The following is a 21,334-nucleotide window of genomic DNA, read 5'->3' as shown; positions in this document are numbered from 1 at the left end:
GCTCAGGCTTTTGTGCATGACAATTAAATGCCCTATAAAGTGTAATTGAATTCTATAGTGAGTGCCCAAACACTAGATTATAGTCTTATTCCTCACTCCCCTTGTTAGATATTATGGGAATGAAATGACAACACAAGAGGTAATTGTTTTTGTTCTGTGCTCCTTTATTAATAGCCTAAGTGGGGCCTCCCCATTTCTCGGAGACACTAAGCAAGAAACGTTAGCAAATGTATCTGCTGTCAACTACGAATTTGAGGAAGAATATTTCAGTAATACCAGTGCCCTAGCCAAAGATTTCATAAGAAGACTGCTCGTCAAGGATCCTAAGTGAGTGTCCATTATTCTTGAAAAGTGCTCAACTGTGACCTCAGCTAGAAGAGAGTTAGTATGTGGCCACGTTTACGAGACCTGGTAGTTTGTGTTTGGCAAAGGGAAGCACGCCACGTGAAACACCTCAGAAAATGCAAGCAGGGTCTTTTGTATCTGCTCAGTCGATCCTGCAAGCACAGTGAAATAATCTCATGAAGACTGACATTTTCAGCTCTCTTCCATGAAGCAGGCCCCAAACTGCATTTTTTAGAGTATCTGCCTCGTAGGCCCCGCCAGCATAGAAACAAACTTAATTGTTTGCTTCTGCAGTCACAGAATTTTCTTTTCTTTTCTCTCTCTCCACAAAGGAAGAGAATGACAATTCAAGATAGTTTGCAGCATCCCTGGATCAAGGTAAGTTGCATATTGTGATTGGTTTGGACGTAATAGGGCATCCTGGAATTCATTTGTTCTAGGGTATTACTAGTTACTGTGGGTTCTAACCACATGTCGCATCTGGAATATTGTGTTTGCTATTGGTGCCATATGTTAATTAAATTGACAGATGAGCATATGCTAATGATAATGAAGGTGGAGAGGAGAAGCCTATCATAATGCAGGATTGTAAATAGGGAGCTGAAGTTCAAGTCTACTCAACAGCTGTATTTGGTTTGACCTGTGGGATGTTGGTCCAAACAATATTTTTTTAATTTTTTGAATTAATTTCCAGCATTTAAATATCATATCAAATCTGGCTTGAAAAATTTGAAGAGCTACCAAAACTGAGCCCTCGTTTCATAAAGCCACCAGAAACTTGGCACAGCTGTCTTTTTGCCAGGGCCTGCAGCCTCCCTCTACCTGTTACACCTTCACCTTACCTACCTGACACCTGTCAGCATTTAAGTTAAAGAAATGAAGTTGCTCCAATTAGAACAGAAAGGACTAAGAGTGGGGGAATATGGCAGTTGGAGAATAAAATTATGGAACCAAGAAGTGAATTGCAGTGCAATAACTTGCATTACAGAAGTAGGTTTGGAGCAGCTGGAGAACTCTTTGTCTGTATGAGCTCCTGACAGTTGCCTGGGCTCCCCTAGAAAGCAATAATGTCTTATTCTCTCAGAGGTAGAGCCATATGGCTTCCTGAAAAAGATATAGTAGAAGGCATTCTAATGCTGTCAGACAGGCTGAATTTGCTGGCCTCTGAGGTCTCTCCCAGTTCTAAATTACTTGAAGATATTCTAGTTCAAATTCCTCATAACATTGCCTCATCATGAATCTTGCCATTCCCAAACTCTCTAATGCAAAGTTGTTATTCAGCTTGGCCCAAGCTCCACTTTTCAGCTTTCCCCCAAGATGCAGTCTTTATGGATTGTATCAAACCTTAGCCACAAGAGTTAGCCTCTGCAGACTAGGTTCCTAGATTATTCTAGCAAGGTGAATGTGTAAGCAAGCATCCCCAAAAATGGGAGGCTTCAAAAACTTGTCATGTAACACGTTTCTTTAATTTGAGAGCTCTAAATTTTTTCTTGGACTTTCATTTTTAGCCTAAAGATACCCAGCAAGCACTTAGTAGAAAAGCATCAGCAGTAAACATGGAGAAATTCAAGAAGTTTGCAGCCCGGAAAAAATGGAAAGTAAGATTATTCGATACGGTGGGGTTAACTAATTCTATTTCCTGTTCATGTCCAACACTGTATCAGTTTTGATAGTCACATTATCTACTATTACCAGTTTACCTGGGAACAGAGACACAGGGCAAACCCTTCGTATACCACACTTCTCTCAGGGGGAACATACAAGGGGTTTGCTGGGGTAAGTTCCCATTCCTCAGAGAGTAGAGAACCAAATATCAAGAGTGAAAGGATGTAGGATATCCAGTTCTGTAGTTTAATAATGAAATGTAAAAAGAGACTCTCTCTCTATCCTGTTGCCTTTATTTATAAGACCTTTGGAATTATTCAAGCAAATATGATCCAACCTACTTGTTAATTCAACCTAGTTACCTGCCCCCGAAGAATACATATTGTCAACAGAGAATACCATCTCAAAGGCTGTCATTTGCACTAACTTGAGTTTTGTTATATAAGTGCCCTCTCCTCCTCTCTCTCTGCCTTTATTTATCCTCTTTTTTCTTTTAAAGCAATCCGTTCGCTTGATATCACTGTGCCAAAGATTATCCAGATCATTCTTGTCCAGAAGTAACATGAGTGTTGCCAGAAGCGATGATACTCTGGTAAGCAAACCTGTTTGCCTTGGTGAGGTTCTTTCTTAGCACTGTGTATTTAGAATGTCTAGGTTGTTTGATCTGTTCAACAACCCAGAAAACCTGAAGTCATGTAAATGTCAAGCCTGTTCTTCTTCCTCTCGAGGTAGGGAAATGGAGTGGCTGATTTGATTTACTCTGTTGCTTCTTTTGTCCTTTTTTCTTTATGTTTTGATTGGGACTATATATCTATTCTCACCCCACTAACACTATCACCCTCCCACTCCCTCCTCCCATACACATAGCTTGATGAAAGAGAGGCTGACCAGTAGAAAGGGAAGAACTAATTTTAATTTTCATGAACTAAAATGAGAGCCCTCGATTGCCACTGACCTTGGAGACTCTTGGATTGTAATAGTACAAAATGGGCAGACAATCCTCCCCCCAAACACACACACACTCCAGAATATCAGGGAAAATGCAGTGGGGCTTGCTATATAGTTTATGGTAGACCAGAAAGCAAAACCTACTTGTTTGTTGATATTGCATTGATCGTCCATGACTCTTGAGAACAACTTCATAATTTTTTCCCCTTAATTCAAACTGAAACCTAATCACAGATTAACTCTTCAGATATGACTGACACATCTGAACTCAACAAGACTTTCCTCTGACAGTCAGACAACAGGGCTTTGTTAACTCTGGAGGTAAAGGGGACTCCAGGAAAGGCAGGAAGGGTGATTCCGTGGGAACCAGGCTGCTCCTGTAACCGAAGCCAGTGTTTCCTGAGCGGAATCCAGGGACTCCAAGGGCGGGATCACACATCAGATACCAGCTTTTTTTTTCCCCCTGAAGCTAGTAGTTTCACCAAGCCTTGTAGGGTAAAAAGAGATGGGAAATGTTAAAAAGAAAAAAGAAATGGGAGAGAAACAAGTTAGAAGAAGGGAAGGGAAGGCGAGGAAGGCTGGATTTGGGAATTGTGTGAAAATGGCAGTGGAACCCAAGAAAAAATACAAACTAAATCTAAGTAAGATGATGAGAATGATAAAATATTATAAATTAAAATCATCCAAATCATCCTGAATAATTAGTTGGGAGAAATTATATTTTTTGTAGTGAAAAGTTTCAGGTAGGAGAAGGACCCAGGATCATGTAGGAACTCCAGGTGGGAAGACCCTCTCCCAGACCTCAGGTTCTCTCATCGTCTCGATACTCTGCTAATCATGAGGACATGCCATAACAATCTCTTTGCTGTCTCTCTCAAGGATGAGGAAGACTCCTTTGTGATGAAAGCCATCATCCACGCCATCAACGATGACAATGTCCCAGGCCTCCAGCACCTCCTGGGCTCGTTGTCCAACTATGATGTTAACCAACCCAACAAGGTCTGATACTATTCTATCAGGGATAGGGGAGGGGATGGTCATGGTGACTGTGTACCTTCAAATCCCAGATAGAAAGGCCCCATCTGCTTCTTCATTCTCCCTTCCATATGCAAACTCCGTACTGTGAAAAAACTCACTTCTGTTTATAGAGTGAAGTGACTTAGAAATAAGGTCTTTTTGCATTCGGGGCCTTTCTTCATGCAAGGTCATTCTACATGCACCGATTACACCTCTAACTATGAAATTTTAAACCTATTCATACTGCAAATGAAAATGTCACCTTTGATCGTAAATCCAAAAAAGGAAGGGTGCTATATGTTCTGACTGTCTTCCACTCCTGTTAACGCAGCAGTAGTTAAGCGCCTACTGAGACATAAGAAGGTGTGTGGGAAGCAATGAGAGTGTGAGCTTTGAGCTTTTCCTTTCCTACCAAACCTGAAAAATAGGTTTTGTTTGTTTGTTTGTTTTCTTGCCTATTCTAGCATGGGACACCTCCGTTACTTATTGCTGCCGGCTGTGGAAATATTCAAATGCTACAGTTGCTCATTAAAAGAGGTTCAAGAATTGATGTCCAGGATAAGGTTAGAATTCTGTTTTATTGCCAATAAATTAATTTTTTAAGTATTTCCAAATGTCTCTAATCATAGAGGTAACAGAGAAAAATAACATTTGTGTTCTACTTCATTTCTCAGTTTTCTACAAAGGAAGATGAACTGTTTAAATAGCCTGGTCCAATCTAACATATGTTATCAAGAAAGAGGCAGACCTTGGTCTTTCTCTGGGCCCTGTTGCTGGATATCAGCCTTTCTTTGTACACCGCCCCAGATTTTACTCCTCACTGATCACATTTATTCAACGGAGTTATTATGAGATGTCACATTTGGAAAAGTTTTCGTTGGCTAGTTAATCTCAGCAGAAATGTCTTTGCCTGCTGGCTAATTAGGGTCACAGGGTAAGGATGATAAATGGATTGGAAGTATAGACAGAATTGATTAATAGTTAATAGTCATTACAATGACTCTGTTATCAGCTTCCATAGACTTCCGACAGCTGTAAAAGTACTAGATCTGGCCCTTGACAATATGGCGAATTCTAACCAGAGGTTGAAAAGAAAAACGACTTTTTATTTTGAAATAGTTATAGATTAATTTTAAAAATCTGTAAAGATAGTACACAGAACTCCCTTATCCCCTCCCCCCAACTTCCTGGAATGTTAACGTTTCACATAACCTTGGTTCCTTTGTCAAAACTAAAAATGAAAGGGGGGTGTCATTCCTCGTGGAAGTTGCTCCTTTGGAGTTCGTCATCACATAAGAAGGGAAATGGAGTGAGTCTGAGTGACGTGCACAGTCAGATCCATCAGCTCTCTGGAAATGTGCCTCTGTGTTGGTTTTTGTACAGGGTGGATCCAATGCCATCTACTGGGCTTCTCGGCATGGCCACGTAGACACCTTGAAATTTCTCCATGAAAACAAATGCCCTTTGGATGTTAAAGACAAGGTAAGGCCACTTTTCTTCTAAGGGACAAGGGGAGGTAAGAAAAGGCCGCATTCAAGCGTTGCCATGCCATGTGCCTTGGGACCCAAAGAACAAAGATTCAGGACCAGAATCTTCCTGCAGAGAATTTGATCTAGAAACTTGTTGTTTTCTGGTGGCTTGTTCTAATATTAAATTCTGCTTTTAACTGAAATCTGCCAAGTAGTTGCCATAATATACAAGCGTAAATAACATGAAAACTTGAAAGTTCTAGAAGAAAAAGACCCGAGTCCTGGTCCTCTCGTTAACTCTCCAAGCGCATATCTCTTGACCATTCTCTTTGTCTTTAAAGTGGCTGACAATGCTAACTTTACAATCACTGGCACTAGAAGGATTAATGAGACAATGCATGTAGAGTAAGGCTTTTTTGGGCAAAGGTGTTATAAAAATTATTATTGATATGGCAAGATACCTTACTTTCACATATACCTATTTCATTCAGTCCACACAAGAGTCCTGTGAGTTAATTAGCAGGGCTGGAACCTGCACCTAGAATTTCTATCTTTTCATCCATTATAGATTCCACTGTGCAACATTTTTCTGCTTCTAACACTTGTAGACTAATTTGTCGTGGGCTGCCACGTATAGTTGTATGGATTGTGTACTGCATCATATCTAAGATTGGCATTTCCATCAAAGACACGTATATTTATTATGGCAGTTTTATGTCAGGTGGCAATAAAATACTTTGTTTTTGTTTTTGTCAGTTTATTCTGACAATTCTTTGACAGACGTAAGTAAAATACCTTACGGAAGTTGCACTTATTCCTAATTCAATGAACGTTATTATATGGGCTAAATAGTGATGTTTTTTAAAATCTCTGAGAATATAAGAAATAAGATTTTAAACATAGACAATAAAATCAAAAACATGTTAATAAATAAAACTATCCATTGAAATATCTGCTGTGTAATGAACATAGCTAGAAGCATCAGTAGACAAAGAAGTTTAAGAATAGCCATCACAGATAAGGGAAAGCATTCTTACCAGGGCGGGGGTTATGACAAACGGGATGAGCCAGGTGTGTAAGTTTAACACTAGCTATGTGGTAGACACTCCACCCCAGGTCCCTGGCCCAAGTGGGGCAGGCACCCCAGAGGGGAGGGCGCAGAGCCAGGCCTGTGTGGAGTGGGCCTCCAGTCTTGTGCGTTCTAGTCCCCACAGCTGTTCCCAGGAGTACTCTGAACCTTTGGCTGTTTCTCTTGCAGTCTGGAGAGACAGCCCTTCATGTGGCAGCTCGCTACGGCCACGCCGATGTGGTTCAGTTACTGTGCAACTTCGGCTCCAATCCCAATTTCCAGGACAAGGTGGGTCATGGTAGCCGGTGTCCTCATTTCCTTCTGCTCTCTGCGTGGATGTACAGGCAGACTGTCATATGGCCTACCTTGGAGTTTTATCCAAGTTTCTGCTAAGATTCAAAAGGGTAGGGACTCAAAATCTAACATTCGTTAATGTATTCCCCTGGATAACCTTATGAGGTAGGTTATCATTACTATCATTTTCGTTTTATAGAGGATGAAACTGAGGCAGAGAAAAGGTCAGTAACTTGCCCTAGCTCACACAGTTCATAAGTGGTGGGGCTGGGGTTTGGGGTTCAAAACCACACAGTCTGGTTCAAGAATCCATGTCAGTAACCACTATGCTATAATGGTCTCTTATAGACAGACATATATGTCTAATGATGTAGACCATAAATACATAGACCTTATGACCCTATAGACCTCACAGTCAGCCCTTTCCCTGACTTATTAAAGTATGGTTATCTGGGTCACTTCTTTGCCACAGCAGTTAATACCTTTATGTGACTCATCTTTATGTTATATGCATGACAAAAAACTTGAGGCATCAAGATTGTTAGAATTCTTGTTCAGAGAAGTACTCTCCTACTGTTAGTCATTTCAGATAAAGTAAACGAAGGCTCTTTTACAAGGAAGATGCTATAAATCCACCCACACTGGCACTTTGTTGTTCAGAAGAGCTGAGCCATTGGTTCCAGTGGGCCCCCAAAAGTCATCTGTTGCTCATGTACTCAGAATGCCAGTTTCATTCAATGCACAAGTGTTGAAAGAAAACTAATGTAGGAAAGTCATCAGACCCCTGTCCATTATTTCAAATTAATGTTTCTCTCTAATAGCTAAGAGTTCTTTCTCTCCACTGCCTGACTTTGCTGCCAAATTCAGCAGAGACTCTCACCACACCTGTGCTTTCTTTCATATCACTGCATTCTCCTCCTCTATGTGCTTGTCTCCTCGGCCAGGAAGAAGAAACCCCCCTGCACTGTGCTGCTTGGCATGGCTATTATCCTGTGGCCAAAGCCCTTTGTGAAGCTGGCTGCAATGTGAACATTAAGAACCGAGAAGGAGAGACACCCCTCTTGACAGCCTCTGCCAGGGGCTACCACGACATAGTGGAGTGTGTGGCTGAACACGGTGCCGACCTCAATGCCTCAGACAAGGTGCTTTGTGGGTGAATGCATCACACTCACTGAGAAGCGATCTAGTGGGCTGAAGGGACCACAAGACTTTCTCAAATAGTTTACCTAAAATAACAAGCTTGAATGCAGCAAATTGTAATTATCCCTTCTCTTCTCTGTTCCAAAGATTCTGTGAACTTTTCTAGATTCTGTTTTATAATTAATATTCATTTATGGCATGTAGCAAAATTTATGAATTGGTCAGATGGCTCAGGTCTCTTCTATTTTTAGTCTTGTTCACTTTGGAGCAGGTATAGTGATGATCACTGAGCCAAAGACAATCTTCGTTTGGAGCTATAATTGGCAACACTGTTAATTTGTAGATAAAGAAATAGGTGGTTTATTTACTTCCATCACCGGCTATTTTATAGAAGGACAATAAACCACTCTTATTTGTCTGGCAATCATGATTCTAGACCAGGTGTTCCTTTTTTTAATTAAGCAAATTCAGCATAATCTGTTTTTACTGTGAACTTGTATTTAAAATGAGGCTGTGATATCTAGTTAGATTTGGGACACCCTAATTTAGTAACTGCAATTCGTGGAGTATTTTCTTGGTACAGAGACATGGTTCTCAACTGGGGACAACCTTGTCCCCAGGGGACATTTGGTAATGGCTAGAGACATGTTTTGGTTGTCGAACCATGGGCGGGAATTACTACTGGCATCTAGTAAATAAAGACCAGTGGTGCCGTTTACATCTTACAACTCACAGGACAATATGCGGAGGGTGAGAAACCCTAGAACAGATAAGTTATAAGACACGTTTCCAAACTCCACCCAGCTCCTGAAATTCAGCATGTCTGCTCACCAGGGATTCTACAATAGGGCAGAGGGATTCCCAGGCTGGTCTTTAGTGGGATGCAGAGGTTAAGCATGTTGTATTTGCTTCTCGTTATATATGCCAGCCCCCAAGCAAATCACTTCGCATCGCTTTCTCAGTTCCTCCTGGTGTAAAATAAAACAATAGGCTTTCTACCTAGGAAGTTAGTAAAGATTTCTGAGCACATGTTTTCAGAAGTGTTTTCCAAATACTTGATAAAGGCAGGCCATTGGAGTACCAACTTAAGTCCTATACATTCAAAGACAAAAAGAAGTGTCAGGTCTTTCAATCTGATCATACTGGACAAGTCTAGACTAATCAAGCTAATGGTCAGCATAGTCTGTGATTATTCAGAGAAGAATATGCAAAGCTTCTCCCTCACGCCCTCCCCCTCTCCCCCCTCCCCCCGCCCCGGTAAAGTTCGTGGTTTTGACTCCTCCTTCAGGCTTTGCAGTATTGATCACGTTGCTGGTTAAACTGGCCCAGTGGTGGCTAGGAAGGTGAAGCCAAGCCCACATGCCTAAGTGAAAATGCTCATGGCCCCTGATGTCTGTTGCAGGATGGACACATTGCTCTTCATCTTGCTGTAAGACGATGTCAGCTCGAAGTCATCCAGACTCTCATCAGCCAGGGATGTTTCGTCGATTTCCAAGACAGGCACGGCAACACCCCCCTGCACGTGGCATGCAAAGATGGCAACGTGCCTATTGTGGTGGCCCTCTGTGAAGCCAATTGCAATTTGGATATCTCAAACAAGGTAAAGCTGGAGGGAAAGATCCCTGAGGGTCCGACAGTGTCAGTCTGTCACCTTGCTTCTGGATTTGGGCCAAGTTTCTCTTTGCATTTCTGCATTGTACGAAGTCAGTGTTATTCATGTGGACCTGTTGTTTTCTTTATAGGGCTCTCCACTGTAAGTCATATTTTACATATGACTTTTGAATAATTTCGTTGAGTAACAGAAAATGATTACATTAATAAGTATTTCTGACCTAACCAGGTTTACTACTTGCGAGTTACAATTTGATTGAGATTCCTAGGACCATATTTCTCTTCTTAAGTTTTCCCCCATTGAGAGTTTTATGGTCAAAAGTTCATTACACCTTTTTTTATGCTAAATGAATTTTGTAAGACCAAGGGAGTGTTATTATTATGTGAATAAAAAAAAGAAATGAAAATAAATAATTCTATGTCCCTATGCTGATTTTTTAAAATCTCATTATGTTGACTTCTAGAAGTTAGCTAACACCTATCCTTTTCCCTGAATACCATCTAGATTTTCATTACCAAATAGGGTAGAATAGTTGTATGTTCATGTGGTTTCAACCCTGTAAATGTATGAAAGACAAGCATTATTCACGTTATGATTACATGAAAAACAAAGTCCAAGCAGAATTATTTTGTTTTAATTGTGGGAAACGTTTGTTTATAAATGGCAGACATGACGCCAGCAGAATTTTACTATGATTTGTTTGAGGTGAAAGAATTAATATCTGAAACAGCTGGAAAATTATACTTCTACAAAAAAATTATTTCTGTTGTATTTTTATGATTAATTCTCATGGAAATTGAAATTGGTAATCTTCACATTCTAGAAATATGAAAAGGCAATACTGGGTCTTAGCCATTAGCTGCTGGTTGCTTTCTTAGTTTATCCCATTCTAATCATGCCAAGTCAGTTATATAAGTGGCTTAAGGCGAAAGCCAAATGTAATATTAAGCAGCATCAAGACCTTGGCTTTCCTTCTAGGAGCCTTTAAATGAATAAAAAGCAGCTTCAAGGAACATTCTGGCACTCATCTGAATATGTTTAGAATTGGCCATTGTATGCACAGCTGACCTACTGTGTGCACAGCACCTGGGATTAGCTGTCTCCTGTAAGGTGGAGCAGTGTCTCCTGCTGTTTTGTACTAATCTAAAGAAAGGACAGGATGTTCGCCTCCTGCCTAAATGCAAAAAATACACTTGTTAAATATTCTCAATAAAATACCCAGCAAGATAATCTTAGACTTTCCATTTTTAAAAACAACTGTCTCATTTCATGGGAAAGCCTGTACATTTTCTATACTGTAGACAGCCATCGTGGTTCCTATACGCTGGCATAAACTTGTGTTTTTACTATATATGGCCCAGCAACAGCACATGCAACAGATGGTTGTGTCATTGAATTAAACTCAGCTGACGCAAAACTCATTAGTGCCACAATTTCAACCTTTTGAAATTAGCAGCAAAGTTCAAACCATTTTTCAGAACTTGGCTAGGTCAGCAGCGTGCTACTCAGCGTGCTACTGATAAGCAGCTCTGCATTCCTGGACCTGCAGACGGGCTCCCCAGTCTGTCTTCGGTGCTCAGAGCCTCAGCCGATGACGATTTATGGGTCTCCTACCTTCCTCAGGGGGACTGGTGTCAGCTTTGTTTCTCTGTTCCTTTTTTTTTGTTTTGTTATGTTTTTATTTTCAGAAAGATAATGGAGGTCCTAGAGGAGCTTAAAAGATGCACAGAAAAGTAAGAGGAACGCGTTATTTCGCCAGAAAGCACACCTGGCTTTACATGGACTCACCCTAGTAACCTGCCGTCAGGATGAACATTGCACAGTGACAGCCCACGCCCTACAGGCAGACTGTCACTCCTTTCTTGCCTTCTCCTTACTTGGATTCAATTCCTCCAGAGATAAAAATGGCCATTCATAGCCTACCCTGTCACCAGAATGTGACAGGAACTTGTCACTATCTTTGACACTCGTTGCAGCGTAATGGACATTTCTCAGTCATTTGTCTCATATAAAAATCAGCAGAGTGGCTACTGAAGTTGGCCATGTTAGCTAACACAAGAGAGAAGAAATAGACGATGCAGAGCTCATAGCCCTTAAAGCTCTGTTCCTTTTGTGTCGACTCTTCCTATCAGTGAAGATAGAGAAAGCATGCTGTACACAAGCGCAGCTACATACACACATGAAGGTACACAGAGATACGCACCCATATCCGGGAGCGTGAGAGGAAATTTTATGCCCAGCAAGGGTGTATTAATGCTCTCTCTGGCAGCACTGTGCCAAGCACAGTGTGAGGGAGCTTGTGGCTGGCAGAGTAATGGTTCTTGCCCTCAGGCTGCTTTTTAATATGATGGCATCTCGTGTCGGAATCACTGATTGTGGCAGAGACACAGGTGTTATGGAAACGCTGACATCTTGGCATTAAAGAAACTAGGGAAAGCTTTTCAGAGGCGATCATTTATAATGATTGTTTTGACAGATGAAGAAGAGGGGAAAGCATATTGCAGACCTGGGAAAGCATATTGCAGACTGAGGGACGCGTACGTCTGTGTTTGGGGACTCTCTGGATGCCCCCGTAGCTGACACGTGGCGTAGGTACTTAAAGAGAGAATGGGTGAAAGAGAATATGCAACTGAAAGGGACAAAGGGTCCAGGTGGTGAAAGAACCTTGAATCTAATGCTAAGGAGTTTGTTTGGGTTTTGTTCTATCAAAAATCAGGAGCCTTCAAGAGTGTAAACTTCCTAGTCCCTTTTCTTCCTCATACTTCTCTTGATTGCCCTTCTTTCTATGAAACTATACATTCTATAACCAAGGTTATCTTCCTTACACATAAATCCAAATATTTCATCCAAATCTTCCAAAACTTCTCTTTTCCTTCTCACTTTAACTTTAGGATATTTTAAAGTTTAATATCTGCTTTCTAAGTCACTCTAGAAGATAATAGTAGACAAAACATTAATATGTACACACCTTGCAGCATTATTTATAATAGCAAGGTATGGCACCACATTAAATGTTCATCCTCAGCGGGCTGGCTGATAATTATGACTTATCTATGCAGTGAAAATTATTCAGGTATCCAAAAGAATGTTGTAGATATAGTTGCAGACATGGAACAGCATTCACAATCTGTTAGGTGAATGGAGCAAGTGACAAAATAGAATCTGGAATATGATTATATCTTGACTTTTCAAATTATTTACTTCCTCTTGTGAATTCATAGATAAAATCTTGGAAGGAAATGCCCAAAGTGTTAAGTAGGGTCAGCTCTGAGCACGGGGGACAGGAAAGTTGAGAGGAAGCAGGAAAGTTGAGAGGAAGACCCGTTTTCTATCATTCAATCTTTCTACGTTGTTTGGATATTCTAAATGAGCATTTAACTTCATAACAAAAACCTATGTTTGTAAATAAACAGCATAAGACAGAGATACCCAAACTTTCTCTGTTCTCAACTTCTACAGTGTCTCAGTAATTTTTTCATGGTTTCCCCAGGACAAAAGAAATACCTAACTGTTCTGTTTATTAGTAGCTCAGTCTAAACAACTTAGTATTTATATCCTAACAACTTTGTAGCTATTGGAATGAATGATCCACATAAGTTGAAAGAAAACTAATATTTTAATTTTATTCTTACATAACCACAATTATGTACTAATGGGATGTGTGTGCTCATTGGGCACCTCATGACTCCTCAAACCTTGGACTCAGATTGGACACTGCTAGCTTTATTTCCTATTCTACATTAATTTTCTCGAGATACTTGCTTCTTATCACAGCAACCGCCAAACCCTCGCTGTGCAGACATGATGTCATTGAGAGGAAGACAGTGCAATCTAATCTTGAGACTCTGAACTACCTGGAGCTCGTAGTTCACCTGGTGTCTGAACCCGCTGATTCCATTAAAATTTTTGAATATTTATCAGCACCCCCCGTGAATTTACTGCAGTGCCCTGAAGCGCCTTGGCACACAGTTTGGGAACCATAGGCATAAAAAAAAATGGTGGGCATGGCCTTGGAATTTCACCTCACTAGAGTGTCTTTAATGGCTGTCTTCCACTTCCATCACTTCTCCCCTTGCTGTGTCTAAATTTGAACTTTGGTGCGGATCTTTCTGGATCTTTGGAGCTCTTAAGCCCTGACTCAACCCTCCTTTCTGCCAACACAGCAGGAGACTTAATTACCTTATGATAAGCCTCCCACTCTTTCATCCTTTGAAGTTACTCTTTTAACTGAAAAATCCTTGAAAACATTTTCGCTTGGCTTGTCTTCCTCAGGAGACAGCAAGCTTCTGGAGAAGGCAGACTGCGCCTCCTATTTCTTTCTGGTGGACCCCAGATCTCGCACATGGTGCTGGCTCCGTGGAGTAGGCTCCATAAATGTTATCCTCAGGCATTATCGTGAGAAAGACTCTTTGGGGTCTTTTTATTGATTGATTGATTGATTGATTGATTGTCTCTTCCAGTATGGACGAACACCTCTACACCTTGCAGCCAACAACGGCATTCTTGACGTGGTCCGCTACCTCTGTCTGATGGGCGCCAACGTGGAGGCACTGACCTCGGTGAGTAGCCTTCTGGCCGAAGAAAGCGATTAAACCTATCTGAGCCCTCCACGAGGGGAAAGGTATTGCTTGGCAACTGTATTCTAAAGCAGACAAGCTGCTAGTAAACTTCAGCCCCTCCGCTGCAGTTCTGTGAACATTTGCCTACACAAATCCAGGGTAATATCTAGTTACTGCTTCATCCTCTTCTCCTCTCACCAGGCCCACGCTGCCAGCAATGCCTGCTGTTTCCCACTGGCCTTTTTGTTTCCCGTGTTATACAACAGTGCCTTTCTATGTTTTATTAGATGTGCGTGTTCCCCTTTCCTAAAGGCTCTCCCACCCGTACCCCGCCCCCCTCTGCCTCCACTGCAGGGCACTGGAGGTGCCATGGGCTTTCGGGGAGGGAGGTGGAAGGGGCCCTGGGTGTGTGGTGAACAACTGACAAGAACCGCTCTCTCTTGTTTAAAAAGTCTGGCTTTGCTCTTAAGCTTGCAAGCTATTTTTAAATGAGATTTATTTCTTAAGTTCCCCCATTCCCCACTCCGCATTCCTGACCTGGTACCTCCCTGTAGAAGAAACCGTTTGATTCTCATTTCCTGAAATACCAAAGAAGAAAACATTTCAGCTAATGAGATAAGGTTGCCGTTGTCAGCTGCAGTGAAATGTTATCATTTGAGTTTTTTCTGGCCCAATGGTGGGTTGCCTCTCCATTCGCTCATGTGGGAGATTCCTGACACTCACTAGCACTTTGCTGACATGAAATGTTTTCCTAAGGCGATTCATCAGAGTTTTAAAGTATGGCAGCCGACCTGGGGAGAATCAGGGCGCAGAAGCTGGAAAGGGTCTTTATTTCTTGGAGTCATAGAGTTGTTGACAAACGAGGATCCATGAGCCAAATCCAGCCACCGCCTGATTCTGCAAATGAGGGTTTATTGGGACGCAGCCAAGTTCATTGTTTTTGTATTGCCTATGGCTACTTTCACACTACACGAGCAGTGGTGAACAGTTGTGACAGAGACCCTACGGCCCACAGGGCCCAATATATCTACTATCTGACCCTTTACAGAAAGGGTCCTGACCTCTGGTCTAGGACACAGGCATATTGTGAGTTCAGTTCAGACCACTTCTAGAAAGCTAATATCACAATAAAGTGAGTCACACGAATTTTGGGGCTTCCCAGTGAATATAAAAGTTATGTTTCCACTACACTGTAGTCTTTTAAGTGTGCAATAGCATTACATCTAAAAAACAAAACAAAAAAACAAAAAAAACAAAAAACAAAACCACTGTACTTAATTAAAAATTCTTTATTCCTAAAAATGCTAACCATCATCTGAGCTTTCCGTGAGTCATAATCGTTTTGCTGGTGGAGGGTCTTGCCTCGATGTTGATAGCTGCTGACTGATCATGGTAATGGTTGCTGAAGTTCGGGGTGGCTATGACAATTTCTTAAAATAAGACGATGAAGTTTGCCTCATGGATTGACTCTTCCTTTCACAAACAATTTCTCTATAGCATGTAATGTTTGATAGCATTTTACCCACAGTAGAACTTCTTTCAGAATTGGGGTCAGTCCTCCCAAACCCCGCCACTGCTTTATCAAATAACTTTATGTAATATTCTAAATCCTTTGCTGTCATTTCAATAATCTTCACAGCATCTTCATCAGGAATAGATTCCATCTCAAGAAACCACTTTCTTTGCTTATCCATAGAAGCAGCTCCTCATCCATTAAAAGTTCTGTCTTAAGATTACAGCAATTCAGTGACATCTTCACACTCTGCTTCTAATTCTAGTTCTCTTGCTATTTTCACCACATCTGCAATTACTTCCTCCGCTGAAATCTTGAACTCCTCAAAGTCATCAATGAGGGTAAAAATCAAATTCTCCCAAAATCCTGTTTATGTTGATATTTTGGCTTTTTCCCATGAATTATGAATGTTCTTAATGGCATCTAGAATGGTAAATCTTTTCCAGAAGGTTTCAATTTACTTTGCCCAGATCCATCAGAGGAATCACTATCTATGGCAGCTATAGTCTTATGAAATGTAGTTCTTAAATAATAAGACTTGAAAGTTGAAATTACTTCTTGATCTGGGGGGTGCAGAATGGATGTTGTGTTAGCAGGGGTGAAAACAACATAAATCTTGTGGTACGTCTCTGTCGCAGCCCTTGGGTAACCAGGTGCTTTGTCAATGTGCAATAATATTTTTAAAGCAATTATTTTTTTCTGAGTAGTCAGTTCAAACAGTGGGCTTAAAATATTCAGTAAACCATGTTGTAAATAGATGTGCTGTCTTCTAGGCTTTGTTTCATTTATAGAGTATAGGCAGAGTAGATTTAACATAATTCTTAGGAGCCGTAGGATTTTCGGAATGGTAAATAAGCACTAGCTTCAACCTAAAGTCACCAGCTGCATTAGCCCCTAACAAGAAAGTCAGCCTGTGCTTTGAAGCTTTCGAGCCAGGCATTGACTTCTCTCTAGCTAAGAAAGTCCGAGATGGCATCTTCTTCTAATAGAAGACTGTTTAATCTACATTGAAAATCTGTTGTTTCATGTAGCCACCTTCATTAATTTTCTTAAATAGATCCTCTGGATAACTTGCTACAGCTTCTACATTAGCGCTCGCTGCTTTACCTTGCATTTTTATGTTATGGAGATGGTTTTTTCCCTTAAACCTCATGAACCAGCTTCTGCTAGCTTCAAACTTTTTTCCTGCAACTCTCTCACTTCTCTCAGCCTTCATAGCATTGAAGAGAATTTGGGCCTTGCTCTGGTAATCTAGATTTGGCTTAAGGAAATATTGTGACTGGTTTAACCTATCCAGACCAATAAAACTTTATCCATATCAGCAATAAAGCTCTTTCGCTTTCTTAACCATTTGTGTGTTCACTGAAGTAGTGCTTTTAACTTCTTTTAAGAACTCTTCCTTTGCACTCACAACTTAGCTAACTGTTTGGCACAAGAGGCCTAGCTTTCAGCCTCTACTGGGTTTCAACCTGCTTCCTCAGGCTTAATCATTTCTAGCTTTGATTTAAAGTGAGGAGTGCAACTCTTCCTTTCACATGAACGCTTAGAGGACATTGGTTATTAATTGGCCTAATTTCAATATTGTTGTGTCTCAGGGAATATGTAGGCCCAAGAAAAGAGAGAGAGAGTGAAACAACAGCTGATCAGTAAAGCAGTCAGAACACACACAACATTTATTAAGTTCGCCGTCTTCTGTGGGTGCAGTTCATGGTGCCTCGATACAATTATAATAGTAACATCGAAGATCATTGATCATGGACGACCACAACAAATGTAATAATAATGAAAAATTTGAAATATTACAAGAATTACCAAAACGTGACACAGAGACACCAAGTGGGCAAATGCTGTTGGAAAAATGGCACCGATAGACTTGCTCCACACAGGGTGGCCATAAACCTTCAATTTGTGTAAAAGAAAATGCAATACCTGCACAGCACAATAAAGCAGAGTATAATAAGACGAAGTATTCCTGTATTGCCTTCCTGACTGCACTAATGTTACCTTGACGTCATTTTCTCCCTGAAAGGACTGGGTCTTTTCTCTGCAATGTTGAGCGAGCTGGGCATTTCTACAGCTCAGTGATGGCCAGCGTTCTACGTGGGACTGTCTCCTATTTAGGGCATCTCCTCGTCCAGCACAAATACACACACACATGGCCATGCATGGACCTTTAGACCTGATATACCATTACCAAACCCTGCCCAACCGTGTCTTGGCACACAGTTCAGTTACTCCACAACAGAGCATGTCTATGTATTTTTACGAGGTAAAATATGTCATTTTCAATATTCTAGTAGCCACATCTAAAAAGAAAAAGAGGAAGTTAATTTCAGTGATATATTTTATTTAGCACAAGATATGAAAAACATCATTTTGACTTATAATCATTATTTTAAAATTATTGAGGTGATTCATATTTTTGGTTTGCACTAAGTCTTCGAAATCTGGTGTGTATTTTACACCCGGAGCACATCTTACCTCAGCCACATTTCAAGCACTGAGTAGCCACGTGGGCCACGTGGTGGGGTTTGGGGAAGGGGAGTGAAGGGGCTTCCCCCTTATTGGATGGCACAGTGCCAACCTCTTTTCCTCTGCCAGCTTTTCTCCCTCTGCGGTAGGAACACCATTCTTCCCATTCTTCCCCACGTCCCTTGACCCTGCAGCGCCCTCTAGCGTTGCCTTTTCTCTCACTCTGTTCTCAGCCAGGGTAACCTGAAGAAGTCCTCTGAATATCTCGTCCTTTCTTGTTTCTGGTCTCTTGCCCCTCCTCCACCCTCCACAGTCTGTCCTCAACTCCTCGTGGCTCTCAGCAGAGTCCCCAGTCTCCTCCTGGTAGCTCTCTTCAAAACTTTTTTGTTATAAAACACGGTTTAAAAAAAAAAACATGAACAAAAGTAGAGCTTGATGAATGATTAAAATAAACACCTTTGTAACACTACTCAGGTCAAGAAATAGAACTTTTGAGGCCCCTCCGCCAGAAGGCCCCAGTGGCCTTTTGCTGCGTGACCCTTTCCCACTCCCCAGTGTAACCCACCCCCCCTCTGATTTTTGTAGTAATCACTTCCTTGCCTTTCTTTACAATCTTTCTCACCTAAGTGTCAGCAGCTCTTTTAAATACTATTTCTACAGCTACCTCTCCAGGAGTTGACACTTTCTTGACACTCTCTCCTGCCTTGGATGAGAAAGTACTATTTGCTCCAGCTTCAGCTCCAGCCTCGGCTCGCCCTCCTCCAACTCCATGTCCTCTTGTAGCTGCTCCATCCCAGATGGCCGGCTGCCCTCCCGCTTTCCACCCACCGCTTCTCTCTCCAGCCCCAGGGCTGCACTGCACCCAAACTCAGGCCCACATCCAGGTCCCCAGCCTCGCTTGCTCCCCAAGCGCCACACTCAGACACAGTCTCCACACACTCTGTGCTCTCCTCCGGGTCTGCTCTTCTCCCCAGTGTCTGACCTTTGCTAAGGGCTCCAGCATGCGTTCAGGTGCCCGGTCCAGGATGGTGGAAGCTCTTCTCCCCGGCGTCGTACCAGTGGCCACATCCTGGATTCTTCTGGAACTCGCAGATCTCCATCCTCCTGCCTCCACTTGTGTGTTTCCCCCAGGACCAACTCAGTCTCAGAACTGGTCCTTGACTGTAGCTTCATGGCCGCCAACAGTTCCATCCCACCCCACACGCATGGTTCTGGGAAAGCCAATGTGCAGTGTGCTCTGACTTCAAATCATCCTGGGGCTCTGTGATCTTCAGAATGTGACCTCCATGGCCTGGCTCCTGCCCACTGCCCAGCCAAACACCACACCCCTGTACCCCCTCAGGAATGAAACTGTTTGCAGGTCCTGAGTCCTGGGAAGTCCCTCGCTCACTCCCACCTCATCAAGTTGGCACATGCTGTTCTTTCCTTCTGAATCTCCTATTTCCACCCCTCCATCCCCTACACATAGTACCTTCTAGTACACATACGCACACGTGCACACACATACACACATACACGCATACACACACATCACACCCCGCCATGAGGCAACATGATGTGCTGCTGCCTTCAAAGTGAAATTAATGTTTTAATGGCGGGCACCTGGGCACACAGTAGCTGATGGTATTAGTGGCAGGAAGATTTGGGGACCCTAATGCCTCTCATCTTTCAATATTCCACTAGAGCCCCAGGAAGACTCCTCTTTCCCAGCCCACTTCAGCGGGTATGATTAGCCCCTTTCTTACTATGTTGGGATTGACTTCTGATTATCCCAAGAGGCTGTGAGCCCTTGGCTGTGATCACGTGTGATCACAGCTGGTCTCCCTGCTTCCAGCTCACCTGTCCACAGTCTGTTCCTCACACGCTAGCCTGTGTGGCCCTGTTCAAACATGAGTCAGATGATGCCCCCCTCTCCGACCCTCCATCAGGGTAAAAGTCCTTACTGTGGAGGGCCCCTCTGACTCCATCTCCTGCTCCTCCTCCTCCCCTTGCTCCTCCGGCACCAGTCACACAGGCTTCCCTCATATTCTTCAAACAGGACAGTTATTCACACAGCAAGTGCAGGACTTCCTCCAGGCATGCAAATGGCTTACTCTCGCACCTCCAGGTTTTGACTCAGATGTCACCGCTTGGTGAGGCCTTCCAGGACCACTGTTTGTAGCAAGGAGGGCAGCGAGTGTTAGGATGGCTCATGAGCCAGGCACAGCCCAAGGAGTTAGCACCTCGCTCAGGGGTGTATGGTAGAGCAAGGCCACAGTGCAGAGACCCAGCTCCTACCCTTCTCCCTCTTGGACAGAAAGCCAGGGAGTTTGGGGAAATTCTCAGCTCTTTTATTAACTACCACTGCTTGCTTTTTCTCTGCCTGCCAGTTTGTTGGTTCTTTCCGTTTGGTTTCCTCTAATCTGCTCAGAACCTGTGCAGTGTCTGTTCCTGTCTGGCAGATGAAGAAACCCAGGCTCCGTCTGAGAGGCTGAACGACTCACCACACAGCTGGTGAGGGGCAGAGTCAGGACTTAAAGCTGGACCTTCTCACCCCAAAGTTCAAACTCTTCCCAGGACACTGGCACACGTTTCTTTTGGAAGCCTGAAGAGCGTCATTTAGAGCAATGTGTTTTGCAAACTGTAAAGTGCTATGCAAATGTAAGGACTGTTGTCAATGGTGGTTTTCCCGTCATTTGAAAGGCTTAATGGTAGAGAGTCATCTTTGTCACTGACCATCCTCAGCCTGTCTTATATGCAGATCTGAGATCTTCCAGAGAAGTAAATGTTATGGCCAGACATGCCAGAAGACCAGATTTAAGTCAAGGCTCAGATTTCTTCCAGCAGTGGTTCCTAAACTGCTGCACAATAGAATCACGTGGGAGCGCTTCGAACTCCGATGCCAGAGTCACCCCAGACTGGCGAAAGCAGAGTGTGCGGGTGGGAGCCAGGCAGCGGGAGTTCTTATAGAACCCCGGTGACTCCAGTGTGTGGCGGAGCTTGGAAACCACTGAGCTGAGGCCTTTGCTTATCACGGCAGGAAAGGATCTAGACACTTTGGCAAGAATCCCTAGTTGGGGATGTGGTGTCGGACATGACACCTACCTAATTCACTCCAAAGCAAAATAGAAGCCCGCACCTACCCTTTGGAGACTTTTGGGGACTCTGAGGGAGCGCAGAGAGATGGCGTGTGACTATAAAGCATGCCTCCTCCTGGAGCACCCACCTGAACTTCCAGCTTCAGCCCAAGACAGTGGTCCTCAGCTAGGGTGGTTTCGCCCCCAGGGAACATTGGGCAATGTCTGGAGACAG

The 21,334-nt window shown here is 42.7% G+C and overlaps 1 protein-coding gene across 4 annotated transcripts in view; it reads left to right on the top strand.

Annotated features, from left to right (window-relative positions):
• LOC120612929 (death-associated protein kinase 1) overlaps positions 1-21,334 on the top strand; it is a 145,192-nt gene that overhangs the window by 112,496 nt on the left and 11,362 nt on the right. For all 4 annotated transcript variants that reach the window (XM_039875613.1, XM_039875614.1, XM_039875611.1 and 1 more), the window contains 11 exons: positions 175-327; positions 678-723; positions 1,854-1,943; positions 2,450-2,542; positions 3,778-3,897; positions 4,380-4,478; positions 5,299-5,397; positions 6,643-6,741; positions 7,692-7,889; positions 9,290-9,487; positions 13,960-14,058. In XM_039875613.1, coding sequence (XP_039731547.1) covers positions 175-327; positions 678-723; positions 1,854-1,943; positions 2,450-2,542; positions 3,778-3,897; positions 4,380-4,478; positions 5,299-5,397; positions 6,643-6,741; positions 7,692-7,889; positions 9,290-9,487; positions 13,960-14,058 — 1,294 coding nt within the window. The remainder of the gene's footprint in view (positions 1-174; positions 328-677; positions 724-1,853; positions 1,944-2,449; positions 2,543-3,777; positions 3,898-4,379; positions 4,479-5,298; positions 5,398-6,642; positions 6,742-7,691; positions 7,890-9,289; positions 9,488-13,959; positions 14,059-21,334) is intronic.

This window comes from Pteropus medius, unplaced genomic scaffold (genome assembly GCF_902729225.1).
Source record: "Pteropus medius unplaced genomic scaffold, Ma_sr-lr_union100, whole genome shotgun sequence".
Taxonomy (NCBI): Eukaryota; Metazoa; Chordata; class Mammalia; order Chiroptera; family Pteropodidae; genus Pteropus; species Pteropus medius.
The sequence above is the reverse complement of the archived record's forward strand: the minus strand, read 5'-3'. Positions and strand labels throughout refer to the sequence as shown.